The sequence below is a fragment of the Scylla paramamosain genome, chromosome 5 (genome assembly GCF_035594125.1).
Source record: "Scylla paramamosain isolate STU-SP2022 chromosome 5, ASM3559412v1, whole genome shotgun sequence".
Taxonomy (NCBI): domain Eukaryota; kingdom Metazoa; phylum Arthropoda; class Malacostraca; order Decapoda; family Portunidae; genus Scylla; species Scylla paramamosain.
In genome coordinates, this window is record NC_087155.1 from 31,076,321 (window position 1) to 31,102,555 (window position 26,235).

Here is a 26,235-nt window from a genome sequence, read left to right on the forward strand (position 1 = left end):
ATTCATGTATCTGTTATTTTGTTACCATTTGATTTTGCTTTTATTATAGAGTTTCAGAAATATTTACAATTTTCAAAGACACAATATCCCTTTCAAGAAGAATCAACAAAATAAGCTGCTTGAACCCAGCATGGTCGTAACTACCAATGGTGAATGACTATTTGCAGCACTGCAGTGTATATTAGTCTTCACAGTAGACAGGATGTCATGTCTTGTCTCACTGTAGGGATAAAACTGTAGAGGAAGGTATCCCCAGTGTTCATGCTATCCATTTGTTAAATTTTATTATAGGCATCTTCTTCAGTTTTCCAAGGAGCCTTAGAGCTCTGCCCACTTGAAGAACAGACGAGTGGAGTTGCCTGGTGTGCTGTCCACGGAAAAAAAGTGTCACACAGTTCATTGGCGATATGCCCCTCACAGAGACTGCAGCAGCCTTAACCACCATTATTAGCAATCATACAGCAAGGGAAAACTATGATGTAGGGAGCATGTCTAGCAGCTGTCCAGGTAACTGGACAGAGGCAAGATTGAGGTCTCTTGCCCCACTCCTCAGAATCCGCCACGTTAAGGCCACATTCTATCCTGTGTATTGCTTCTTCAAACCTGTGCTACTTCATCAAATATGCAAACACAAGCCACTCTGCAGAGTATTTTGGCATGAATTGGTTGTATTAGTTGTGGACTAAGATAGGAAGGCCATTCAGACACCTTTAACTGCCCTGCCAGAATGCTGACGCCACTAGGAGGCTTCACTGTTCCACGCTTATTGTAAGCAAATGTTACTATTCTTTTAATTTGAAACAATTCACGCTACACAGTTTTAATAATGGTTTTCACTCATGACTGACTTGTATACAGATAATTCTGTATGTTAGAAATTTTACTGAAAACAATACACGCACATCAGCTTCTTTTCACCTAACATGTTTGCACTGCTTCCTGTGAGTGGCTGTGTCTTTTGCTCCATCCTGCTGCCCATTTATTCCTCCGAAAAGGTCCCATGGGAGCTTCAGGAGCTTGTGGCCCAGGATAGTAAAGTTATGAGGCTCCCAGGAGACCTACACAAAAGGAATGTGTTGGAAAATACCTGTTTCTGAGACACTTGCACAGAACTGAAGAAGATGCCTTAAATACATGTAATATATTGGTAGTATTCTTCCAACATGGCTAAATAGTGTACAGTCAACTGGGCATCATAGGTAAGGATTAGGAACTCCATCCTCTATATTTACTCCTATGTCAAGACAAGGTATTCTGTATATACTTTGTCTGGGCTTTATGCTTAACAGAAAATGAAAATTTAAGTTGCCTGGAAGGAAGTTAAGAGAGAGCTGGTGTGGTGAGATACATCTTTGCATCCCTCATTGCTCCATTTCTTCACCAATGCACTCACAGTCTTTTCATTGCCAATAGTTATGCAGTGTATTTTTCAATTTGTTTCACCACTCTAGTGAAATGCTAACAAACACATGTACTATGTAATCATGGCCTGTATATTTTCTAGGCATCACACATCACCTCCATAGAACGTTCTGTTTAAAATAAACACAGCCATTTTGTTAAGCCAAAGCAAGGAGTGGTCACAAAAGATAACATCCCCTTACGTCAATATGTCAAACACTGAATCTGCTACTCTATGCTTTCAAAAACATATGAGGGACTAACCTAAATTGCCATGTTGTTATTTTCTCTTGGCAAATTTTTTTCAGACTGAGAAGGTGTAAGTCACCAATTTGTGCATCGGTGGGGATTCTAATTAGAAACGTCACTGACTGTGTGTGTGTGTGTGTGTATATATATATATATATATATATATATATATATATATATATATATATATATATATATATATATATATATATATATATATATATATATATGCAGTGATAATCAGTGGAATGTGCTGTAGTACTAAAAATAGCTAGCCAGCTTTGATACAATAGATCATGCTGGTATATGTAGCTTGTTCAGTTCATGTCTACTTGAAAGAGATATCCATACTTATTAGAATACTGTAATGATTGATTTTTGTGTAAAGCATATGCCAGTGTTTTCAGGACTTCCATGCAAAGTTTTGTAATATACTGCAATATTCAAGCCTTTAGGGTTGCTATATTGTATTTGCTATATATTATGTATTTTTAATTTCTAGTGATCCCATGGAGATTTAAGTGAAGGAATCCTCTGTGCCTTATGCCTTCATGAGCTTGTGAATTTACCATGACAGTTTTGTAGTATTTTCTCAGATGTAAGTTTTAGATTATGGAGCTTTGAAATTGTAGTGCTTGAATGGAGACATGTAGTGTTGGCAATGAAATAAAGGTGTTTTGTTCAGATGGGAGGCAGAGTGTGGGTATATGTTTCACACAAATGGAGTTATAAGGTTGATTTGGTTTAGGATTAAGCTACAATTTCCTTATTGAACTCTCTTACATTTGTTGCCATACCTTATGCATTTATAGTTTTAGCTCAGTACTTAGATAGATACCTAAAGGCACTTACATGATTTATGAGGTGTGACTTTGACAAAGCACTTTTCCTCTCCTATGAATGGTGGATGTTCTGAGGTTTATTATTATGACATTAAAATTAAACCCCATTATAGAAATTAAATCACAATTTTCCTTTTAGCAATGAAATGAAAATGTTATGTTGCTGTTTGTGTAGTTCTGCCCAACATGTGAAATTTGTTCTTTGGTCAATGATACAAGAATATTTGGTAACTATTTCTATGTTATTGGTTACTGGATAATGATCAAGTATGGACACATTAAACACTTCACTGTCATCAAAAACATTTTGCTATATTGCACACTGTACATTTCTTGCACTAATATACAAGCTGCAAAATGTACTGACTAGGATCAAAATATGCCAAAGTGAATGACTGACAGTCAAACATAACAAATAAAACAATTCAGACTGACTGCAGCCATCCAAAACTAAATACAAAAATATTATGTATAAAAAGTCTCTAACCTGAGTTATTTAAAGATAAATCATGTACTCCACTATTTTGCACAACTTTGTTATCTAATATTCCCTATCACTAACTCCATGAGCAATAAAATAAAAAAAACAAAATGAATTAGATTACTAAATGATTACAGCCTTTTGTAAAGAATCAAGAAACAATTTTTATAATGTAATCATTTCATACCTTGGTGCATTTCAATGTCATGTTGATCAGCCATCACTTTGAAGTATTTCTTGATTTTCCTGTACTTTGTCTTTGATCTTTCCTGATGCACGTATTTTTGGTTGAATATATATAGTTTCTTTTTTGCCTTCTAAGAAAGCAGCATACCTTGCGATAGTGAAGAGGTAGTCGCTTAATCTGCAGAAGGAAAAAATAATTGGCATATATTCCATTGTTCTTATATCTACCACTATTTGTGATAAATAAATAACAAATATAGTTCTTACAAAGTAAGAGAGGTAATCTTATTCAAAAATAAATTTTACTGAGATCTCTCACATAAAAGAGTTACCTATAAATCTTTTTAGCATGTATTTATTTGAATATTTATTAAATCTAGGACTAATTTTGAAAATAAATATTTCAACAAGTCAAGCAATATCTCATGAATACAGTGTTATCATAGTCGTAATTTCCATAAAGTTGAAAGGAAGAGGTAATGATTGACTTTACAGTGCAATGTATGTGACTCAAAAACCAACTTTGGCCAGCCACCATTATTGTTTCTGTCACTTACCCTCCTGCACATAATAACAGATCACTGTACATGGAAAATTTCAAGCCTTTCTTTTAAGAATTTTTATCTAAATACATTATCTATTTGTATACCAGGATGACATTCTTAACTCTTAAAAGGACTGGCAGTGGTGGTGATTTTTGCTATGCTAGGACTGGGCCTCTGGTGCTAAATGTTGCAAAATAGCCTATATTCACATACACCTTAAACTTAGCCTGAAATGGAAGAGCGAATGAAACAGACTTTGTTTTCATGATCAAGTCTTCCTCTTTCTAATGATGCAATCCAGATGTTGATATGTGCGGTGGTTACGGAGAGACAGTGAGTTGAAGAGGAGAGACTTTTGGAGGGAGCGAGTCACTTGTCTGCCATTTCACTTGATTGGATATGGCCAGTGCCTAATGAAAATGGGTGCCCTGAGCCCTCTTCATACATGTTAAAAAGTTTTACGGAGTTCCTGCCCTATAGCACTCTCACAAGACATGTAGCAAATGGTCAAGTGTGATGGGGTAATACAAATGGCATTGAGGTCTGAGTGCAGGAGGGAGTGGGCAGGGAATCTGATTTGTAAGAATCCCTATCACTGTGATTTGCCATGATGAGAATGGGGCAGAGATTGTGAGATTAGCCTAACTAGCTCACAGGCAGCATTACCAAAAACTGAACTATAAAAATGTGACAAAAAGTAGCTGTTTAGTATAAAAGTTGCAAAAGAGTTATAACTGCCTCTAGTCCTCACCTGGTAAAGTGGCTATAGCCACCTCCAGTCCTTTAGGGGTTGAAGAACCCAAGATCAGACTACACGTTGTCTAAGAGTTGGAATATAAATACAGAGGAGGAGGTTCCAGGCTACCTGCTCTTCCCCCCCCCTCTCTTTCATTCACTTTTAATTATGCACAGGGAATACAGTCACAGTATTCTCCCAACTTGATTACAGAGTGCTATGATTACAGAGTGCACAGATTATCTCATATTTCTTATTTTTTCATGTCATGAAACACTAAAGTATCTTCAAATTATCTATATCAATATAATTCCACAATAACTAAAGATATACAATTCCAATCTCTCCAAAAATGCTGTGTTACTGAGTGACTCCACACAGGTGCAAGGGAGATAAATCACCTGTTGACGTAACTCAGAACTTGGTCATCCACCAACTCTTCAGTAACTAGGGGAACAATTTCTCGTTCTGCACGACGGCACACAGTGCGGGCCACATGTAATGCTGCACTCACCTGCCCACCACCCTGTCAATAAAGACCCAGGCTTAGTCCAATGTGAAAGTATTTTCTTCATATTTTCACTTCTGAAAATGTTTTATTTACATTATAGTAATTTTGAATTTTCTGCTCTATTATTTACTGCCTCAATGAAAACTGCAAATAATAAATTCTATATGGATTATAACATTCAAGACTGCTAAACTTCTAGTGTTAAAGTTAAAGTACAGATGTATAGTAAATATACTGTTTTGACTGAATGATGGTAAGCATACACAAATTTTTATTAATTCTACATGATTATTTTACTTTATTTATCTATTTTTTTTGTATATATACTTACGGGCAGAATAAAGTTGGTAAGGGGAGGAAGGCGAGAGTCATATCTGTCTATCCATTGCTCTAGTTCTGTGATGTGACGAGGATTAAATGAGAGCCTCTTCAACACTCTAGCTTCTCTTTCAGGATCATCTGGCATCACAACAACCTTATTTAAAATCATGAATGAAAAATGTGGCTGTATTTATAAATGACATCAGTAGCATGATGATTAAGAATATGCTGTTACACAGCAGCTCAGAAATGTTATGTTGACTTGCTTATCAATCAATATCCTAATTACAGATGTTTTATAGCAGAGTGGCTACTCTGCTTGGCTTGAAGCTGTAAGAACATGGATTCAATTCACCATCTAGGTCAGGATAGTCAGCCTCAGCTATTTTTCTGAAGTTCCTCTTTACCCAACAAGATCTTGGCAGAAAGGTGCAGGCTTTGTTTGGGTGAGGAATTACAACCTTATTGTACACAAGGAGTACCTAATTAACAATAACTTTCTTTCCAGGTAAAGCATAGAATGGAATGAAGCAAGAGAGGCATGAGCAGGAATTCATAAAGTATTTAGTTATAGGCCATTTAGAATGAATGAAATGAGAAAGTTGTATTCAGAGAATTGAGGTACTGACTCCACTGTATAGAATTGAAACCTGGAATGTGGAGCCAGAAGAGAGACATTATGATGGATATCAGATACCTGGGGAACATGTATGAAATACCACAGTCAAGTGAGAATGTGCAAAGAACTGGTGTTGGAGGAGAGTTTATCAAACAAAGCATGGAATATCACAATAGCTTGGGCATGCAGAGAGAATGGGAGATAAACAATTTAATGAAGAAAGTTGTTGGATCTGATGTGAGGCATAAGGTAGTAGGGACTGCCACTGATGGGATGCAAGGACAATGGGAAGGGTGTGCTGATTACCAGAGAGATGATTGCAGACTAAGGAAGAAGTTTCACATCTTGAGGATGAATGGACAGCAGTTGTGAATGCATAGTCTCTACAGGGAATTTGATCACATCTGATCAAATCATCTGATTAGGTCAAAAGCAAGAAAGGGATGGATCTTTTATGATGCAGAACAGTAAACCTACTCTGCTGTCATGTCTGATACAAAGATACAGGTACAGTATGTGTGGAAAGTTTTGATGCCAAAGGGCCAACGACATTTCTTTTTGCGTTAAGTGAAGAAGGTTCACAACTTCGTTCCTTGGAGAGCATTTGTCTGACACATTTACACCAGTAACTGGCAATCCCTAAACGCTCTACCACCCACAGTTAGCCAGTGGTAGTCGAACTCAGAGTAGCCACTTGGCTGTGATAGAGAAAGGATCTAAGTTCACTTGATGCCCCCAGGCAGAGCCAAATTGAGCCTTTATTTTGCTTACTACCACCCTCTCAGCTTGCCCAAAATGTTCACCAGTAAGGATAAACAAAAGGGAGTGGTAACCTTACACAAAGCTGGCCACAATCTCCCATTTATAGCACATCAAACAGGAGTACAGCTGAGGACAGTCCAGCATTTGGTGAGAAGCCTCAATATGCCAGGGAGGCAGATGCACTCACCTCACTTCCCAAGTCTGGGAGGCCTCGTAAGAAGACCTTGAAGACCCATGCACTTATTTCCTGAGAAGTCTTAAAGAATCCAAGGCTGGCAACATGGGAATTAAAGTTTAAAAAAACTCACAATTATGGGGAGATGTGTCTCTGAGGAGTGTCCAGCAGATGCTCCATAATGACTTGGGATACAAGAGTTACCATGCCCACAAAAAGCTGTTGTTAAATGCATTACAGAAGGACAAGAGAACAAAATTTTGCAAGAAATACCTAGCATGGAATGAGGAGCAGTGGAAAACTGTGCTATGGAGTGATGAGGCAACTTTTACTGTCACTGGGAGTCCTTCATCACAAGTGTACCGCAGACCAGGCAGCAACCCCTTGAATCCTAAGTACACCTCTAAGTTTGTTAAGCACCCAGCATCACTTATGGTTTGGGGCTGCTTTATTTATCATGGAGTTGATGAATTTGTGATTCTTCCTGCAAATGAAAAAGTGAACCAAAACAATTACTTAGAACTTTTGAGTGATGTGTTGCGTGATTCTTTTGAAGAAACAAAAGCAAAAGTGTTCATGCAGGATTTGGCCCCTGCACATGCTGCAGTCTGTTACACGGTGGTTGACAGACTGTAAGGTTCCCTTTTTTTTGATATTGATATCTGGGAACAGCCCAGATATCAATCTGATCAAAAACTTATGGTCAGAAATAAAGAGACAGCCGCACACTATGGACATGTCATATGTGCCTTAATTTGAGGCTTCAGTGGGCCAGCTGTGGGCCAGCTTTTCATCAACTTACCTTTGAAACCTTGCATCAAGTGCCCCTAAATGTCTTAAGAAGATTATAAAGAGGAAGGGTAATGCCAGTAAATACTGATAACTTTTATTTTATAACCTTTCTTCCTGCCAAACATAAACAATGTTTTTTTCAGGTGGCGATAAAACTTTCCATGCATACTGTATGCTGTACAATTGACCTGCATGAAGTGTGCTCATTAATAACTGAGTCTTGAGATATAAGGGTGAAAGTGCTTGTGGGTGTGATTATAAGTGTATGAGTGTGGCTGCCTTGTCTAGGCTACCTCTCTTCACAAGAGATGTTGGCTTAGTATATGTAAAGGCAGATTAATTTTGTAGCTTGTACTAATTAAAAATTGTGCTATTTGATATTGTACTATATGAGATTTTATTGCAAGTTCAATATCATACAGCAAGTAGGTGGAGCTGGTGAATGAAGATTGAGAGTAGTGGTTGCAAGTCATGCTTTACAGTATGTTAATAGTGCAATGCAAAAGAAGAAGGCAAATATGGTAAGTATTTGCTTATTTATTACTCAATCCTCACATAAATCATGACCCCCACTGAACAGTAATATGCCATATACCAACATAATAAAATAAATTTATAAGTCCAGAGCTATTCCCAGCACACATACCTGAAATCTCCTGGTTCCGTGGAGTTGCCAAAAGGCTGGAAATATCTTGAAGAATACATTGGATCCTCTCCAGTTGATCGACATATTCATGCCTTTTCTCTTCAGCATATGCCTTCACCAACCTAGTGATGCATATATTTCAGTAATTATGGATCTGCTTCCAATGGAACAAGATACTTATATAAGACATCATCACAGGCAAATGATTACTTCATGACTAACCAAAAACATAGAAATTTAATCCTTAGCTCATCATGGATTGCTTATGTTTGATATCCAGTCAAAAATTAAATAATGTTAGTCTTCAATCAGCATTCAATCAGTCTCCCAACATGCATTACCTGATCCTAACATGACCCCAGCTGTCTGCAGCAATGGAACAATTAGTGCTGCTTCTGTACAGTCATCAATCTCCATACAGAATTTGTGACAAGTGCCATCAGTCACAAAAATTAGGAATGATACTATAAGCTGCAAACAGGTCTGCTCCAAAGCACAGGGGCATAAAGAAGTGTGGGTACAGTAACCTGACCTTACAACAAATTATTTTTAGACCTATGCTAATAGCTGGTATTGTACAATATACATGAGATACTAATTAAAATTTATCTTATAGGTGAAAGCCATTCCAAAATATTTATGAATGATAAACATTTCTGTTATTATTACATCTACCAATAATTTGTACTGAAGGATAATCCTAACGAATTCTTTCTCCACTATACTTACCCTAAATGGGAGGACAGCTCATCTGTTGTTCCAAGTGCATTGAAGAATTTAGTATTCTTAGGAAGACGCTCACCAGTGAAGAGAGAAGTTACACCTTTGTCACCTGTTCGAGTGTATATCTTCATGCCTCGACTATAAACATGAAGGTACACCAGTTATCAGACGCAAAATATATAATCTCACCACAATAAGATTCTATTCAATCAATGTACTGGATAAAGTACAATTTAGTAAAGTTATCTGCTATCTCTATCATTTAGTTTTACAGTGAACCCTGTTTTTCACAGGGTTATGTTCCAAAGACACCCGTGAAGTGCTAAAATCTGCATTATAACTGATGCTACCCCTAAAAATGCCTATTTATTGTTTCTATTAATAAGAAAAATCAGTACAGGCACTCACTGATACTGTAATAATACAATATCTTATTTCATAATACAAGAGGAGCTGTTTGTACAAACACATAAATAGATGATGGCATTCCTATCTATTTTATTTCCTCTCCTTTTATATATAAAGTGGGATCCATGAATGAATCACAAAAGATATCAAATGGAACACAATTTTGTAGGAAAATAAACGTAAATAAACTCATGCCTTGTTTACCTAAAAATATAATTCCTCAAGGAAGGATTTTCCAGCTGTTTTCCTGACCCTTCTCGTTTTTTATTAACTTTTATATTGGGATTAAAAATTAAAGAATTTCAATATTCTCAATATCATCAATACAAATTGATTTTACCAAAGCAAGTATTGATTAACTTATGTGTGTAGGCAATACAATCTCATAAATGTACATATCATGGGTTAGGGAAAAAAGTTCTGCCATTCACAAAGATATAATGTCTAACGAAGCCTGGAGTGCAGCATGGAAATAATAGGCACAATATGAATGCTTTTAAGAATATAACTAAAAATCAACTCACCATGATGGTTTCCAAATGATGTTGGAGTTTCTGTTTATTTCAGGTATTGCAGTCTTTGTCACAGTTTGTTCCCAGACCCCTCCCCCCAGTTTCATCAGTGGGAGAATTGTTCGAAGGGACATTGTGCGTCTGTGTAGTTGTGCCTGGAACAGGTAATGACCATATGTTATGTACTGATTTGTAGATCATAAGCAATCCCTTTTACATGACAAATGAGATTTAATAACAGTATTACAAAAAGCAAAAACAACTCAACAGAGATTCCATATTGCAGTGGAGTTGTATTTGATAACCTGAGGAAACCAAGTCCAATTTAGGCTGTACATATCAAGGAATAGCATCTGCCAGTAAAATGGGTACTATTACTAAATACACATTTGAAGAAGAAACAATTTTCAAACATAAAGAACTCAGCACAATATAACCAACACGCTGCATGACACCTGAAAGAATTGATTTGATATCACCATGATTTTAAATAAAGCAAGGTTTATAATAACACAAGTCAGCCTTTTTCATTTAATGACGAGAGAGAGCTGAAAATGAATGTGGTAAAGAGAATCAGATGCAACATGAGGGTGGGATTGGTGCTGGATAATAAGTAGTGAATAGTGAGAGATTGGACTAGGTGGAAAAGTTTTGATATTTGGGTGTGAAAATTAAAGTGAGGTCATCTATGGAAGCAGAGCTGTGCTATAGGATGAGGCAGCATAGGTTATATAGGCAAAGAGAGGACTTTGGATTAAGAGAGATCTGTCTGGAATAAAATTATATTTCATACATATTTGTAGAAATCAAACTGTCTACTGTTTTGTATAGAAGTGAAGTGTAAGCAATAACTATGAGATTAGGATATGAATAAGGCCACTGCAAATGAAATGTCTCAGCATAAATACAGGTGTAAGGAACAACAGGGTCAGAGATCTATGGAAATTCGCATGGCCTGTGGGAAAGAGCAAACAGGGGTTGTTGAAGTGATACAGTTGTAAGGAATGAATGGAATAGAGACAGATTACTATTAAATTATGCAGATTCTGAGTAGGTGACAGAGCAAGGGGAAGACCAAGAAAAGAATAGAAATGGGATCAAGGAAGCACTGAATCACAAGAGCCTGACTATCTAAGAGGACATAAGGGTAATTATGAACTACATAACTGGGGTACCTAAGCCACTGGTATCACAGTCTGCCTGTGGAGGAGTCTTAAGATGAAAGAATTTGATAAGTAATCTATTTGTGTAAAAGGCAAATCAGCACCTAAACAATTAGTACACATATTATAAAAAAATTGTGTTCAAATTTAGAAAATGGAAGTATAAAATAACAGAAACAATAAAAAAGGGGATAACATGTGAATGTGAGCAGGAGAGTGCATATGCCTTCATTGGCAATATATATCATGCCTTCTCTGTCAATGCATCATAGGAAAAAACTGAGAAATTGATCTGAAAACAGGATAAATTGGTCATGTAAGGCTGTCATCAGTCACATGATGGGGCATTCAAGGTAAACATGACAGTCTGGTATGTTACTAGTTAACCCTTAAATGATCTCCAAGGCCAAACCAATTTTTGGTTGGCTGTAACTGCCTAGCACACTTGGCTACAAATATGCAAGCTCCATTTTAAATCTAAGCAGGATCAGTCAGTGCATGGCTGATGCACTTGTTTGTCCTTTCTTTGGGTTGGTTGATAACCACTTACTTGGAGAAACCTGTACATCGGAGTGGCCTTGTGTCCCAGGTTAAGCAATATCATCCACAAAAGGCTCAAAGGCCAATGAGACAGAGATGAATGCAAAGGTAATGTGCAACTGTAGCATATGCCCCTTAACTTTATTAACTTTACCTGGCTGTGCTTGTCCCTATATATGTCATTCCAATTACAGTAAAAACTATTAATCTTTAAGAATAGGGCAGGTTACCTATATGATCTTATGTCTGTCAAGTGCTTCTCACTAGCAGATTTTTTATGGAGTTTTAATTTGATCAGAATTGTACCTGTTTCACACTGGCGGATCAAACTTTTTTTTTTCTGGGAGGTTTTGGGGGTGTGTATGATACTTTGCTAATAATATTTCTATAAGATACTACTGATTCTCAAAATATTATTATATTTATTTTTTCTCTCACAATGATAGTTCATGCTTTAAGGTTTCAGACCTAAGCTCGGGAGGAATATTTGTCAGGGAGCCTGCAGAACTTAAGGTCTTATGGGGTTTGATGCCCCACAAGGCCCAACTGTCCCACACAGTTATAAAGGTTAGCTTAACAAGGTTAAAACATTTGGGCTAGGTTGCCAGAAATTACTAGTTGTACCTAGTTAAGGAGTGTTAGGGAAAACCTAATGGTTTCAACTGGCAATTGTTGGCAAATTTATTCAAAGCACACCAACATCTACAAGAAAAAATTGTTCCCTCCACCTGCATTACATAAGCATGACTTGGAACATTCACTAGCATTTCTAACTTCATGCAACTTTGGTAATACTATATTTATGTATGAGAAAATCTATGCCTCCTGCTACTACTGGGAATGGGATATTTTGTACATAAATTTGGCATTACTTAACATGAATCCTAATACCACCAGTGACCTACTGTGTTAGTGGAGAAGCGTTTGTGTTTTTTCTTTTTTCTATATGGGCAGACAGTGAGATGTCAGTAAATTACACGCACACACACACTATATTTCCAAATAATAATGTCACTTAATAACGTTCCCCTATTGCAAAGTAATGACAATGGTAATTATGGTAGATACAGTTATCAGACCTGAAGCACGGCGCTGTAAACCTGTGCTACACCTACAGCAGCAACACCATACAGCCATGCAGCCAGGTAAGACATCTCATTATCTAACCATAACACTTCAACACTGTAAACATGTCACCACCACCAAGCATTTACCACACTCACCATTCTGATCCGAGGTTACATGTATATAATAGTGACTGTAGGACGTCTGGGTGCGGTGATGCAGGATGCTGGAGGCAGATCAATGCAGGACATGCAGATAAGGGCCCCTTGCACCCCTCCACACTGCTGCTGGGGTCACCGAGTCCTCGTCTCCTCGCTCCCTGTCTGCTTTACGTAACCCTCAAACACTGCTGCCTTTCACTCCATTGTGGACATAGAAGGAGATAATGCGTCAATTCGTTACGGTATTCATGAAGTACCTGTGACAAACGCCAAATTATCAGAGAGAGAGAGAGAGAGAGAGAGAGAGAGAGAGAGAGAATCTTTAACACTTAAACAAAAGGGATTTTCACCTCATATTCCTTCTACTTGCAAATGTCCTTTCTTCTCTTTCAAGGTTGTTTGTTGTCTATATATGGTCTATGGTTACCTGCTACATTGTGATAAATGTGTCTTTTCTAATAATGATGCTGAACACCGATATTACCCCTCCCTTATAATTTTCTGCTCTCAAACATCAACAAATGATTAAAGATTGTGAAATATCGTGAAAAGTATAAAATATAGAAACTGATATGTGGTATACATGACACTGGCAATGTCAGCTGATGATAATGCTAACACTTCTTTTTCTGTCTGATCAGCAGCCATTAGTGGTGTCATTTATAGTTTCCTTTATTATAAGTTGAAACGCAGTATAATTTTGTACCGCCACTGATTTCACAATCTTTTTTTGTTTTCCGATATGTATGATTTTTTACTATACGGCATAGGGGCACTCAAATACGAAGAAATACCCTTGAAAAAACAAATGTAAATATAGAACTTTATATAAATCGATACAACTGAATTTACCAATTTCATCGATGTAATTAATTTAATTTAAAAAGAAAATAAATGGAATATATTTATTCAAAATGTCTTTACTACTCGAAACTCAATAGCGGTACTTAGCAACTGTTTTTGTTTACCTTCTCGCTGTGTCTGCTAAAATGACCTGGATAAAATATTTTAGGTAGGAAATACATGTAGTACAAAGAAATATAAACATTAATTTCTGAAAATAAAATTGAAATTTATTAGGTTTATTTTTATCAACCAATAATTTGTTTATAGGCATCTCGATAAGTTTAGCAAGAAGAGAACTGTCAGTGTGGCCAATGTTATTGTTCAGTCGCGCGAGAATCACGGTGAGGTGTAGACGTATAGAAGGTTACACGAGTGATACCTGCGACTACCGAGCTGACCTGTACATAAGGCGTAGGGAGGCACATGATGAGTGTTTGGTGAGGAGAAAGAAAGATGATGGAGGTCTACTTAGCGAGTGTGCATGTGTTGCGGGCGTACTACGTGGGTCTGGTGGTGCTGGTGACCACGGCGGGGCTGACCTGTGGCGGCGGCAGTGGTGGCGGCAGCGGCGGCAGGAGCTGGGGCTATGGGGGCAGGATCCACCAGCTGACTGAGGAGGGTAAGGACCGTGTGCTTATCTGGTTTTTAAACATCTGTTTCTATTTTTACAGAGTTGGGTCAAGGTTTTTATGTTTTGCCCGAGTTATGTTATTACGTATGTGTTTTTCTTTTTTCCTTGAATTTATGTATATATTTTTTTGTTCATTCATGCATCTTTCTTTGGTTATGTGTTTAAGTGTGTGTGTGTGTGTGTGTGTGTGTGTGTGTGTGTGTGTGTGTGTGTGTGTGTGTGTGGCAGCAATTTCATAATGCAGTTGCACTGATTCTATTCTTGTATTCTACTCCTGTAATATATTTATCCATGTGTTTTTCCTGCCAGGTACAACTTATATAATGCCATTTATGAGGTAGTTATGATAAAAGTGCAATACATAGCCTCAGTATTGATGAATAAAAAAATAAATAAATAAAACGTGAGTATTCTGGAAATTTCCACAACATCTATGGGCATGATTACTTATAGTTGGGTGTGGGGAGGGGGACTTTGCATGACGCACATGATATTGGTGCATGGCTGTTTCATATGTGAGGAAGTGGGTGCAGGAAACAGTAGAGGCTTCTGGGTCACATGGTGGTCTGTATTTCTAAACTTTTTGTATCCAATCATGACCTTTTTTAAATATGCTATTGGAAGTCATTGGAGTTTTAACAAAGATGCTAGCAGTAAGTTAACAAAGATTACATACCATCTAAGGGGAAAAAGAAGACTCACAAGAAATCAATTAATTACCCTTTTGGCCTTTGAAAACAATGCTAGTGGGAGAATGTTCTTAAGAATACTGGTCAGTGTAACACCATTTACCATATTTAGCTTTTCTCTTCCCAACAAAACATTTATTTGTATCCTAGGAGTGATTATGTATGATTTCATGATAAGTTTGGTTTGCTTTTGCTAGATTAGGTTTATTCATGTGTTTATTTGGTACAGTAGGCAAAGTCAGTCAAGATAAGTGCCAGAATGAACCAAGAAGATATGAATGAGCCAGAACCAGAGAAATAGCCAAGGTACAAAGAAGTCTGCATTCTTTCCCTCTGTATCACACACATTTCCTGCTTTTCATTTATATCCTTCTGCCCTCACACTTACATACCTTTTGTCTTTCCTTTAACCTGACACTCATTCATTTTTACCCATCTCTTATTCCCCTTCCTTTTCACACTCCCTCTTCCCATTCCCTCTAATCCCCTTTGTTACACTTTAACTGTGCTCTTCCATTCTCCCTTGTCAGTAGCTCTCTTTTATAACAGTTAACTTTACTCTTCCCCTCGGATAATGTTTTATATTATTTGTGAGGCAACCTGTACATCCCAACTAAGGACTATTATAGCAAAAAAAAAAAAAAAAAAAAAAAAAAAAAAATAATAATAATAATAATAATAATAAAAATAATAATAATAATAATAAAAAAAAAAAAAAAAAAAAATATATATATATATATATATATATATATATATATATATATATATATATATATATATATATATATATATTAATGTCGAATCTGTGGTGTTGCAACCATCATATCAGAAAGTAATCATCATAGCTGGGTGCAATAATGAAAAAAAATTATCATGATAAATGATAAATCGATAACAATAACCTTATTGGCGATAACCGATAATCAATAACTGGTGATAAATTTATCACCTGATAACCTATAACTGATAAATCAATAAATCCAAAGTTCAGTTATTAGCAATAACGATATTGATATTTTAAATTTTAAAAAAATATATAAATCCATATCTTTATTTTTATCTTTTATCTTAGAAAACTTTTTTAAAAATCTTAGAAAAAAACTTTAAATATAATCTATATCCTGTCTCTTCACCAGTGACAGTTATGGTTTTAAGTAAAATGACTTCATGCTTACGTTCCAGAAAACAAAAATGATAGATTATTGCTAGTTTGGAACCAAAAGTATTGATGATAATGATGAATCAATAACATGGGGAAAATAATTATTGGATAACTGATAACATGATATCATTATTGCGATAATCTATCGTGATAAAGCCCACCTATGGTAATCAGTGAAAGTCTGTAAATATAGTTGCTTTCTGAGATGTAGATATAAATCAGTGGAGAAAATGCATCTCCAAGCTGTCATTTTTGTTTATCTGTTTACTTCCATTACTATGTGAAGTGCAATGAGTGGATGGTTAGAGGTTTTTGAAAGTGATGAAAAATATGAAGCTGAATCAACTGTGAAAATAAGTTGTCACTGTTTACTATGAAAATACAGTAGTACCTAGCTACAATATACATATATACATGCTTTATTACTGAATATTACCATTGATAAATTGTACTTTGCTAGCTTGCTTTTCTCTCTCCATTATAAAGGTGCACAATGAGTTAGTCACCATGACCTTGATTCCTGCTTTAATGAAGAGAACCACCAGAGGGAAGCTTGTGGCTGATGCAGAAACATGTAGTATAGGTAAAAGGTACACTGCTGTGCTGTACAGGAACAGATTGCTCATGCTGCATCATTCTTAACTTGCAAACACAAGAAGCTCTTGATATTACTTTAGGTATTTATTATATATATATATATATATATATATATATATATATATATATATATATATATATATATATATATATATATATATATATATATATATATATATTTATTTATTTATTTATTTATTTATTTATTGACCTACTAATGGATACACTTTTTAATTGTTTTTGCACCAGATGCCAGTTACCATGTGCTGTAATTGCTGACAGTGTCTGATAATTATTTAGGGTGACACATTTGGTTGTGGCCAGCTCAGCCTCATTTGACAGTTGGCACTCATGTCACCTACCTGTTGGTTGTTAATTTTCACTTCATCCCTCAATGGCTTATTAATGAGACAATTCTGTGAGCTCAGGACAAGGCTCTGCTTTACCAAGTCTTGAAATATTTAGTGCTGTGGTAGGAAAAGTTGTTGCTTTATCAGTCACTCATCACCACTGTGTAATTTTTCTTTCAATATTTAGTTCTCTGATCTGCTGACAATCTCTTAACTGCCAGGTTTTACTTAAAGACTCATCAGATGAAAGGACTTGGTGATTGAAGGAAACACTTAACACAGTGGAAGTGAGTGTGGCAGGTTAACCAGCTTGTGACCATGACTTTAAGAGGCATAGGTGCTGTCAAGAAACATCACATCTTGATGGTGACCTTTTATTGTCCTCCCATTTTTTTTCTTCTTCCTCTCAGGTCCTTTGAATCTCCAAACTTAGCTTTTATACTAAATCCTTTGTGCCATAATTGCATGAAGTGAGGACATGAGAGAGAGAGAGGAAAAAAAAAACTCAAGAGAAAGTGATCAGCTCCTATTAGGTGAGATTAGAGACAGACATGACAGTTTGTGGTGACAGACTCACCGGATAGTTAAGTTTATGACTCAAGACGCTGAGGAAACTGACTGTTAGTCTTGTGTTTAGAGAGCCATCACAGTTGTGTATATGGTGCAGTAAGGTAATCTTATCATTGTTTTTATTTGTGCTGCACCATCTGTGGAGGAAGAATTGTAAACATTTTGTACAGTAGACTAGTAGAAATATGGTATTTGGCTTGAAAATACTCTGAGTATTTGTTAATTTTTCATTTAGTTTTCCTTTACTAGTCCTGAGTTCTTTTTTTCATAATGGATGCTTGAATAAAGTGCCTCCAGATCACTGTTGATTGGCCTTTATAAACGTCTGTGTGTGAGTGGGTTTACTTTCATCTCTGCTGTGATTCATTGTTGCCAGTAGACATACCACTATTTGCAGTCACATTTCATCATGCACCACTGCACTCCACCAATCATTTTCTAACTCCACAGTGTACCAAACTTCACAGTATCCATGATTACACACACACACACACACACACACACACACACACACACACACACACACACACACACACACACACACACACACACACACACACACACACACACACACACACACACACACACACACATCCCTATAGTGATCTTGGTTGAATATTGATGTGTCTAATCACCACCACCACTGCTGCTTCTTACTGCTGTGTATCCACCAGCATTACCATTATGTACAGCCATCACTCCCATGCCTGGAGTCAGACACCTACCTACATTAATATACCACATGTCCTGGTGTTGTGTTGCAATCCTGGTAGCTGCACTACATGATTCCTGCATGTATGTAAGTACCTGCAGCAGTGGTGATGTCTCTTGGTGAGCACACTTGCACTGGGATTCACTAAGTTACTGTCTAGTTGTGGATGACTGTCAATTGATACATCACATTTAGATTCGCGAAGTTATACTTAGATGTATCTTTTGTTCCTGCCAACACTATTATTATCATTGTGTAAATACATACAAGTTAATATGTCATTAGTGCTTAGATAGAATTGCAAACCACTGCAGGATTTTAAGGATGTAGTGTGACCTATATGACAGTCATTAGGTTCAAGGTGAGGGCCAGACTGGTGTTGAGGTGCTGGTACGTGCAGGTAATGAAGACACAGAGGAAGCTTCATTTCTTAGTAGTAGTCAACATGAATACTAAGTGTCCTGCATAGAATTTCAAACTGTTTGTCTGTGTCACTTCCTTTTACCTTTTGTTTCCTCTTCTGTTCTAGTGTAATATTTTAAGGTTGTTGTATCCTTTATACACTGTGTGTGTGTGTGTGTGTGTGTGTGTGTGTGTGTGTGTGTGTGTGTGTGTGTGTGTGCATGCAGAGCTTCAGAGAGTGCACAACATTTAGGGGTGACAGAGATGTGTTGAGGCAATAATTACTATATATGGCAAGGAGGGTGCAGGCTTGTGAACGGACAATGACTAATAGTGGTTTATTGAGGCAGTACTGCAGTATGAACTTGCTGGAACTGGAAAATAAATGGAAAACTACTTACTACACTAAACTGTTATTTGTCACAGAATCACAATATTGAGACAAAAGGAAATTCTCAGGTGTTGTTATTTGATCGCTCAATTTTTATTTCACACCAGATTAAATGACTGAGTTACGGCACCGCACAAAAAAGCTCATACAGTTTTGCTAAAGAATGAAGACGTTGGTACACAGTATAGACGTGTAAAATATTGTTCAGTGGGCTTGTCTTAGCAGTAAATTTCCATGGATATCTTTTCATCACAACAGTAAAGAAGAAAGAAAAGTCAGTCTATCCCGAGCACTGACACCACAGATGCTGCAGCCACAGGGATTTGCTTGTGTTTATTTAGATGTTCTTTTGTTTATTTACTTATTTATATTTTCATTTACTTATTAATTATTTCTTATATATTCAGCTATTGAAATCTAATGTTATTGTGCTTAGCATGTAGTGAAGAAAGAATAATGATGAGTTGTAATACTTTAATTAATACATGTGCCTATGATTAAAAGGAACCTGTAAAGTCATCAGAGAGAGAGAGAGAGAGAGAGAGAGAGAGAGAGGGGGGGGAGGAATGGATGAGCCTCACTCCTCCACGTCACTCTGCACATTAAAGAGTACTGTGAATGCCTCCATTAAGAACACATGATTTATCACCTGCCTTCACGTCACTTTCACCACACGTTATAGCAGCACATTTAAACAAGTATGCTCTTCACGCAGACATCAGACACCCTTAATAGCCTCGCTGGAGCCCCCGAATTTGACAGTGAAGTATATTTATCACAATTAATGATTCTCCGTGGCTTATCTGAGAGAGAGAGAGAGAGAGAGAGAGAGAGAGAGAGAGAGAGAGAGAGAGAGAGAGAGTGAGAGAGCGCAGTAAGTAGGCGCCCCTCATTGATTGGTTATCTGGGTGCTTGTAGCCCCATGGCATGCTGTTGCTACCAGTACGGGTGGTGATGTAACGTGTTCACTTATTGTTCATATATACTGTGTGTTTTACTCCAGCATCTACTTAGCGTTGGTACTGAGACATATCTTATATTTATCCTTCACGACATAGGCTCGATTTATTTATTTATTTGTTTTTATTTATTTTTTTCTAGCCTACAAACAAATAAAGCACAATGGTCTTTGCTACAAGTAATATCCTAGTTCACTTTCCAAATTGCTCATTAATCTTACACCGTTGTTTATGGCCATGGAACAGCATTCTCAAGCATTTCGAGGTGTCTTATCTCGACTACTACTCTTGTTGATGTTATTGTGGGTTTTTGAAGGATGTTTTCATGATTGTAATACGTAAAGTGATTCGGGAATTGTGCGCCGTGACTGTCACCAGAGTACGCCGCCTAATTTTCCTAGATAGGGATGTGTTCTTAGATTTGTGCATCTTAGTTGGCCTGCACTACGCTGACTACAGGGATGGTGCGCAGTCTAGTCGAAGATGTGCCTTCAGTGCGCCGCGAAGCAACAAAATGCAAGAACCAGTGCTTTAGTAATAGCATAACATGGGATTTGCATCATCAATGAAGAAAAGAAAAAAAAAAAAAACGTAAGGAACTAAGTATTTCCGTGGCCTTCAAAAAATAGTCTTTACGAGAGTCCAAAGCGTTTCAGAGTATTTTTTTTTTACCTTCTGAACTGCACCCCTTGACTTTTACTGTTGCCTGGCATTGTTAGGGTCACGAAATGTTTGGGAACTAACAAAGCATAAAATTCTTCAGATTTTCCCCCGATGATTGCACAATTCTCAAGTTCTCAGAGTCCAATGAATGTAAGATAAGAGACGCTGCTCTACTTCCACCAGATGCCAACAATGATAGGCGTGTAACCGGTGCTCTCTCTCTCTCTCTCTCTCTCTCTCTCTCTCTCTCTCTCTCTCTCTCTCTCTCTCTCTCTCTCTCTCTCTCCAGGTGTTCCGAGCACTAATCTTATTTAGGTATTTCGTCACAGTAGTAGTAGCAATGGTAGTAGTAGTAGTAGTTAGTAGTAGTTGCAGCAAGTTTCCGCATGCCAGTTTGAAGTGGAATGAAAGTAATTTATTTTTCGAATGGCACTTAGATAACTCAAACTTAGGTACTTTAGTTTGAGTCAACAGTATCACGTTATATTCTGGAGGAAAATGACATTCTATTGCGAGACGCATCATAATAATTGTGTGTGTTCTTTTTGGACAACTTTATTTTGTGAAGTGGCATCTTGTGTGGGCCTTGCTTCTTCTTCTTCTTCTTCTTCTTCTTCTTCTTCTTCTTCTTCTTCTTCTTCTTCTTCTTCTTCTTCTTCATCATCACCATTATCATCATCATCATCATCTTCTTCTTCTTCTTCTTCTTCTTCTTCTTCTTCTTCTTCTTCTTCTTCTTCTTCTTCTTCTTCTTCTTCTTCTTCTTCTTCATCATCATCATCATCATCATCATCATCATCCTCTTCTCCTCCTCCTCGTTTTTCTTCTTCTTCTTCTTCTTCTTCTTCTTCTTCTTCTTCTTCTTCTTCTTCTTCTTCTTCTTCTTCTTCTTCTTCTTCTTCTTCTCCTCCTCCTCCTCCTCCTCCTCCTCCTCCTCCTCCTCCTCCTCCTCCTCCTCCTCCTCCTCCTCCTCCTCCTTTTGCAGCCTTTCCCGTTTTCATATATAAAAAAAAATAATGAAAAAGCCCACTGAAAATGCCAGTTCCGAAAAGGAAGATGCCCTAAAGAATATCTAGTCTTATTTGTCAGTTAATTTATTTTTTCCATTTATTTATTTTTATTGCATCTTGTTTTTTGTCGCCCTTGGTCAGAGCCCTCTCATAAAACGTTAAAAAAAAAAATCCCTTAGCAATAGTCGAAATGGTAGCTCAGTAGATTCGTAAGTCTTCGCTATTTTTTTATATATTTTTTTTATTCTATTTATTTATTTTATTTTTTTTTTATTACTCGTGTATTTTGTAAAGAAACGAGATCAGTGTCTATTCATAAAACAGTGAGGGGTGCACCTTGGGGCGCCTGTGTTAGTGTAGCCAATGCTGCTGTTGCTACTTGAATATTGTCTCCCCGCGCCCCAGCAACGCTCCTCCGCCACGCTCAACCCTCGTGGCCCGTATTTTGAAACACCCTGGGCTCATCAGGACTACTATTTTCAAAGGCAACTGATATTATTTGTGGGCTTCTTATGGTTCTTTTTCCCCGCTCATGTTATTTGTCAAACTATCACCTGAATCATGAAAACACTTGAAAACTATCATCAACCCCCCACACATCCCAAGAGCGTGTTGAACTATCTCAGAAATCATGAAAATATCCTTGAAAACAATAACCTCCACTTCTATCAGTCAAACAATCACCAGAACCTTGAAAACTTTTTGAAAACAATAATTTTCACTAGATCTATCACCAGAATCATGGAAAAACCATTGAAAGCCATCACTAGCTAGAGCTTGTTGAATTAGCACTTGAATCACGAAAACACCTTTGGAATCCATAACTTCAACTAACTAAAGTCTGTTAAACTATCACTAGAATCATGAAAAACAACATTGAAATCCCAAGGACCACCAGTCACTAAAAACCTCCCTTGAAAACCCTAAACAACTTACTTTAGGTCATATTAAACGATCACTTTAAAGACGACCACACCTATGAAGACCCCAGTTAACTTCCAGTAGAGGCTGTTAATACTAGTCAAGATAAAACCACGAAATGTCTGAACACGCAGCACTACAAGGCGGATCTGTTCTGGTACAATTTGAGGCACTGGACCACGGTGTCAATAAACTGTGACCCCTTCAAGTGGCCTGCAAAGTGGCGTGGCGTGTTATCTAGCTGTAAGCAGTGCCAGTGACCCTCCTTATCTATCCAGGCTGTACCGCATGTGATTTAGGGCGTGGCATCTGATCCTGCTGTGTGTGTTAATCTCTCTCTCTCTCTCTCTCTCTCTCTCTCTCTCTCTCTCTCTCTCTCTCTCTCTCTCTCTCTCTCTCTCTCTCTCTCTCTCTCTCTCTCTCTCTCTCCATTCTCTCAGATGGTTAGTTTTATGCCTAATGTATGTATTTTGTATAAGAATGAGAGAGAGAGAGAGAGAGAGAGAGAGAGAGAGAGAGAGAGAGAGAGAGAGAGAGAGAGAGAGAGAGAGAGAGAGAGAGAGAGAGAGAGAGCTACATGATATGCCATCGAGTCATTATTTTTTCCGTGTCATTTGCACTTGTTAGATAAAAATCATACTCTAAACTGCAGACAACCTAGAAATTAGAAAAGAAAGAGGCGAGGAGTCAGACACAAGTAACTTAGATGCAATAAAGCCGAGTAGCACCTGTGAGAAGGCGTGGGGGGGCTGCCAGGTGTGTGTGTGTGTGTGTGTGTGTGTGTGTGTGTGTGTGTGTGTGTGTGTGTGTGTGTGTGTGTGTGTGTGTGTGTTGGATCAGCTGGAGGGGTGTGGTCGGGTGGGGGAAGGTGAAGGTGTGGGTGAGTATGTCGAGAGGGGGAGGGAGGGGGCCAGAGGATGGGTACCTGCAGTGCGAGGAGGGAAGAGGGAGGGTGCAAGAAAAGGAGGATTTTCAGAGCGTGGGATGAGGAAAGGAGAGAGAGAGAGAGAGAGAGAGAGAGAGAGAGAGAGAGAGAGAGAGAGAGAGAGAGAGAGAGAGAGAGAGAGAGAGAGGTGGATGAGTGTTGGGAGGTGAGATGAAGGGAAGCAGAACAGATCAGTAAGATGGAGAACGTGTGGAGGGGGTGGTCAGGGAGATAGGTGGGGGGTGGGTGTGGGAGAGCTTTGGTCATATTGAGTTATTGCGGGGTGTATGGGGGAGTGGAGGGGGCTGGCAGGATGCCCGACGTGCCACGTGTACTGGGCTCCGTGCCAGCCTGCATGCCTACCTGCCTACCCGCTGCCTGTCCGCCTGCCCGCCTTCCTGCCTGCCTGCCCGCCTGCCCGCCTGCCCTCCTGCGCCTCTTTCGTTCCTCACCTGTTGTGTCTCATCCCCTTCCTTCTTTTGCTCAAGATTGTGATGTGGTGTTTATCACATGCAGCATCGCAGTGATCAGTATAATGATCTATTTGTGTCTGGTCTTTCTTTCCTTCCTTCCTTCCCGCCATCCATCTCTCCCTACCTCCCTTTTTTTTTTCTCACCTGTCGTGCCATTGTCATCCTCTTCATCTCCACAACCTCACTCCTGCCTCTCTCAATTCCTCTCTCACTTTCCTGGCTCTCTCTAATTCCTCTCTCTCTTTCCTTCCTCCTCCTGCCTACACGTAGCAACCTTCTCCTTGCCAACCTCAGGATTTTCCCATTTTCGCTTTCCTCTTCTCTTTTTCCTCTCGATCTTTCTTTCCTTCTCGCCTTTTTCGTTTGTCCTTTCCTCCCAGCTAGAGAACAGAGGTCATTGTGTGTGTGTGTGTGTGTGTGTGTGTGTGTGTGTGTGTGTGTGTACCTGTTGTTTACTCAGGTTATAAACGTCTGGGTGGCTGTCGGAATATTAATCAGTCAGCCAGTCGCTTCGTTATGGGTTACATTGTCAGTATGTCAGTGCGTCGGTTAACAAGTTGTGTCAGTCACTCATTACCAAAAGTTGATAAATCCTGACAGTTCAGTAAATCAGTTTGCCAGTCAAGAGTGCCAGGAGAGAGAGAGAGAGAGAGAGAGAGAGAGAGAGAGAGAGAGAGAGAGAGAGAGAGAGAGAGAGTAAAGGGTTGCGATTGAGTGAATGATGTTGCCATTTTCAAAACCTTAAAAATCAACAGATCATGAAGGAATGCAGATAGAATGAAATGCAACACACACACACACACACACACACACACACACACACACACACACACACACACACACACACACACACACACACACACACACACACACACACACACACACCTGTGATATTACAACACCTGGAGGCGGCACATTTCTGGCTCTTTCTTGACACATCATTAAAACACCAGCATCAAAGGCGCCACTAAAGCAGTTACTGTAGGACCATCATTGTAGTGCAGAATATTAGCCCAGAACTACTGCAGCTGGTTTTTGTTTCCTTCTCTTTCTGTTCCTCTTCCTCCTCTTCCTTTTCTTCGTTCTCCTTTCTCATTTCCCAGTATTCTCTTTTTGTTTCCTTCTAATTATATCACAAACACCACTGCCACCACCATCACCACCACTACTACCACTACTTATACGTGGTAGGGACAAGACACACCTGGTTGGCAGTGAATCTAAGAAAGGACGAGCCCAAGCAACTGATGCAAGGTAATAATTCTCGTCTCTCCGCAGTAGAAAACACTTTTTGTTAAGATTTATTTCCCTTTTGTTGTCTTGTGTTTTCTCTTCTCGGTTTTCTTTTTTTTTTATCCTTGTTCTTTCCTTTTCATCCTCCTCCTCCTCCTCACCTTCGTCTTTTTTTTTTTTTCTTCTTTTGGGTTCGAACACAACATTTATTTTCTTCTTATTCATCTGTGTTGTTTGTTTATTTTGAGTTCAGGTTAGGTGGCGCAGTGGTTTCGTGACCTTAAGTACGCAGGGTTCAGTTCCCCAACAAACACATCGCTGAGTCACAGAGTTAGCGCTCCAGTTAACTTTCGTAGGGCCGGACTGCGCTAGAATCTTTTGTTATATTAAATGTCCTTACCAACACCTATGGCCGTTATTTTATTTGTTTATATGTTTTAGTGTGTGTGTGTGTGTGTGTGTGTGTGTGTGTGTTAGATTACAGATTTTTTTTTTTTAACTAGTCTATTATTAGTAGTACTGGTTCTTGTATGATGTTGTCCTTCATTCCCTCCTCCTCCTCCTCCTCCTCCTCCTCCTCCTCATCATCATCATCATCATCATCATCATCCGTCCACAGTCAAACGTCTCTTCCTTTCCCCCTTTCCCCTTCCCCCCTTTCGCGTCCCTCGTTAACCTTTCATTATTACCTTTCCCTTTTAATTCTCTCTCTCTCTCTCTCTCTCTCTCTCTCTCTCTCTCTCTCTCTCTCTCTCTCTCTCTCTCTCTCTCTCTAGCACAACATCCTCTCCCTTCCTCCCTCCTCTGTCCCTCCATCCGTCTCTCCCTCTCCCCCCTCCTCCTCCCCCTCCCTCTGTGTTTGC

General features: G+C 38.3%; 2 protein-coding genes across 35 annotated transcripts in view; one reads left to right on the top strand and one right to left on the bottom strand.

Annotated features, from left to right (window-relative positions):
* The window catches only part of LOC135100830 (corrinoid adenosyltransferase MMAB-like), a 51,714-nt gene extending 38,217 nt beyond the window's left edge, over nucleotides 1-13,497 (bottom strand). Inside the window, exons 1-8 of one of the 3 annotated variants that reach the window (XM_064004244.1) lie at nucleotides 13,189-13,497; nucleotides 12,836-13,036; nucleotides 9,922-10,064; nucleotides 8,996-9,127; nucleotides 8,267-8,388; nucleotides 5,283-5,410; nucleotides 4,842-4,966; nucleotides 2,716-3,337 (exon numbers count right to left, since the gene is read on the bottom strand). In XM_064004244.1, the coding sequence (XP_063860314.1) occupies nucleotides 3,187-3,337; nucleotides 4,842-4,966; nucleotides 5,283-5,410; nucleotides 8,267-8,388; nucleotides 8,996-9,127; nucleotides 9,922-10,064; nucleotides 12,836-12,838 (804 nt within the window). In that variant the 5' untranslated portion in view covers nucleotides 12,839-13,036; nucleotides 13,189-13,497 and the 3' untranslated portion in view covers nucleotides 2,716-3,186. Of the gene's footprint in view, nucleotides 1-2,715; nucleotides 3,338-4,841; nucleotides 4,967-5,282; nucleotides 5,411-8,266; nucleotides 8,389-8,995; nucleotides 9,128-9,921; nucleotides 10,065-12,835; nucleotides 13,137-13,188 lie in introns of those variants that run through there. The other 2 variants (XM_064004245.1, XM_064004246.1) reach the window with 2 other exon arrangements.
* A 500-nt stretch (nucleotides 13,498-13,997) lies between these two features.
* LOC135100828 (stromal interaction molecule homolog) overlaps nucleotides 13,998-26,235 on the top strand; it is a 120,422-nt gene continuing 108,184 nt past the window's right edge. For 27 of the 32 annotated variants that reach the window (XM_064004207.1, XM_064004210.1, XM_064004208.1 and 24 more), the window contains exon 1: nucleotides 13,998-14,303. In XM_064004207.1, the coding sequence (XP_063860277.1) occupies nucleotides 14,138-14,303 (166 nt within the window). In that variant the 5' untranslated portion in view covers nucleotides 13,998-14,137. The remainder of the gene's footprint in view (nucleotides 14,304-26,235) is intronic. The other 5 variants (XM_064004236.1, XM_064004231.1, XM_064004240.1 and 2 more) reach the window with 3 other exon arrangements.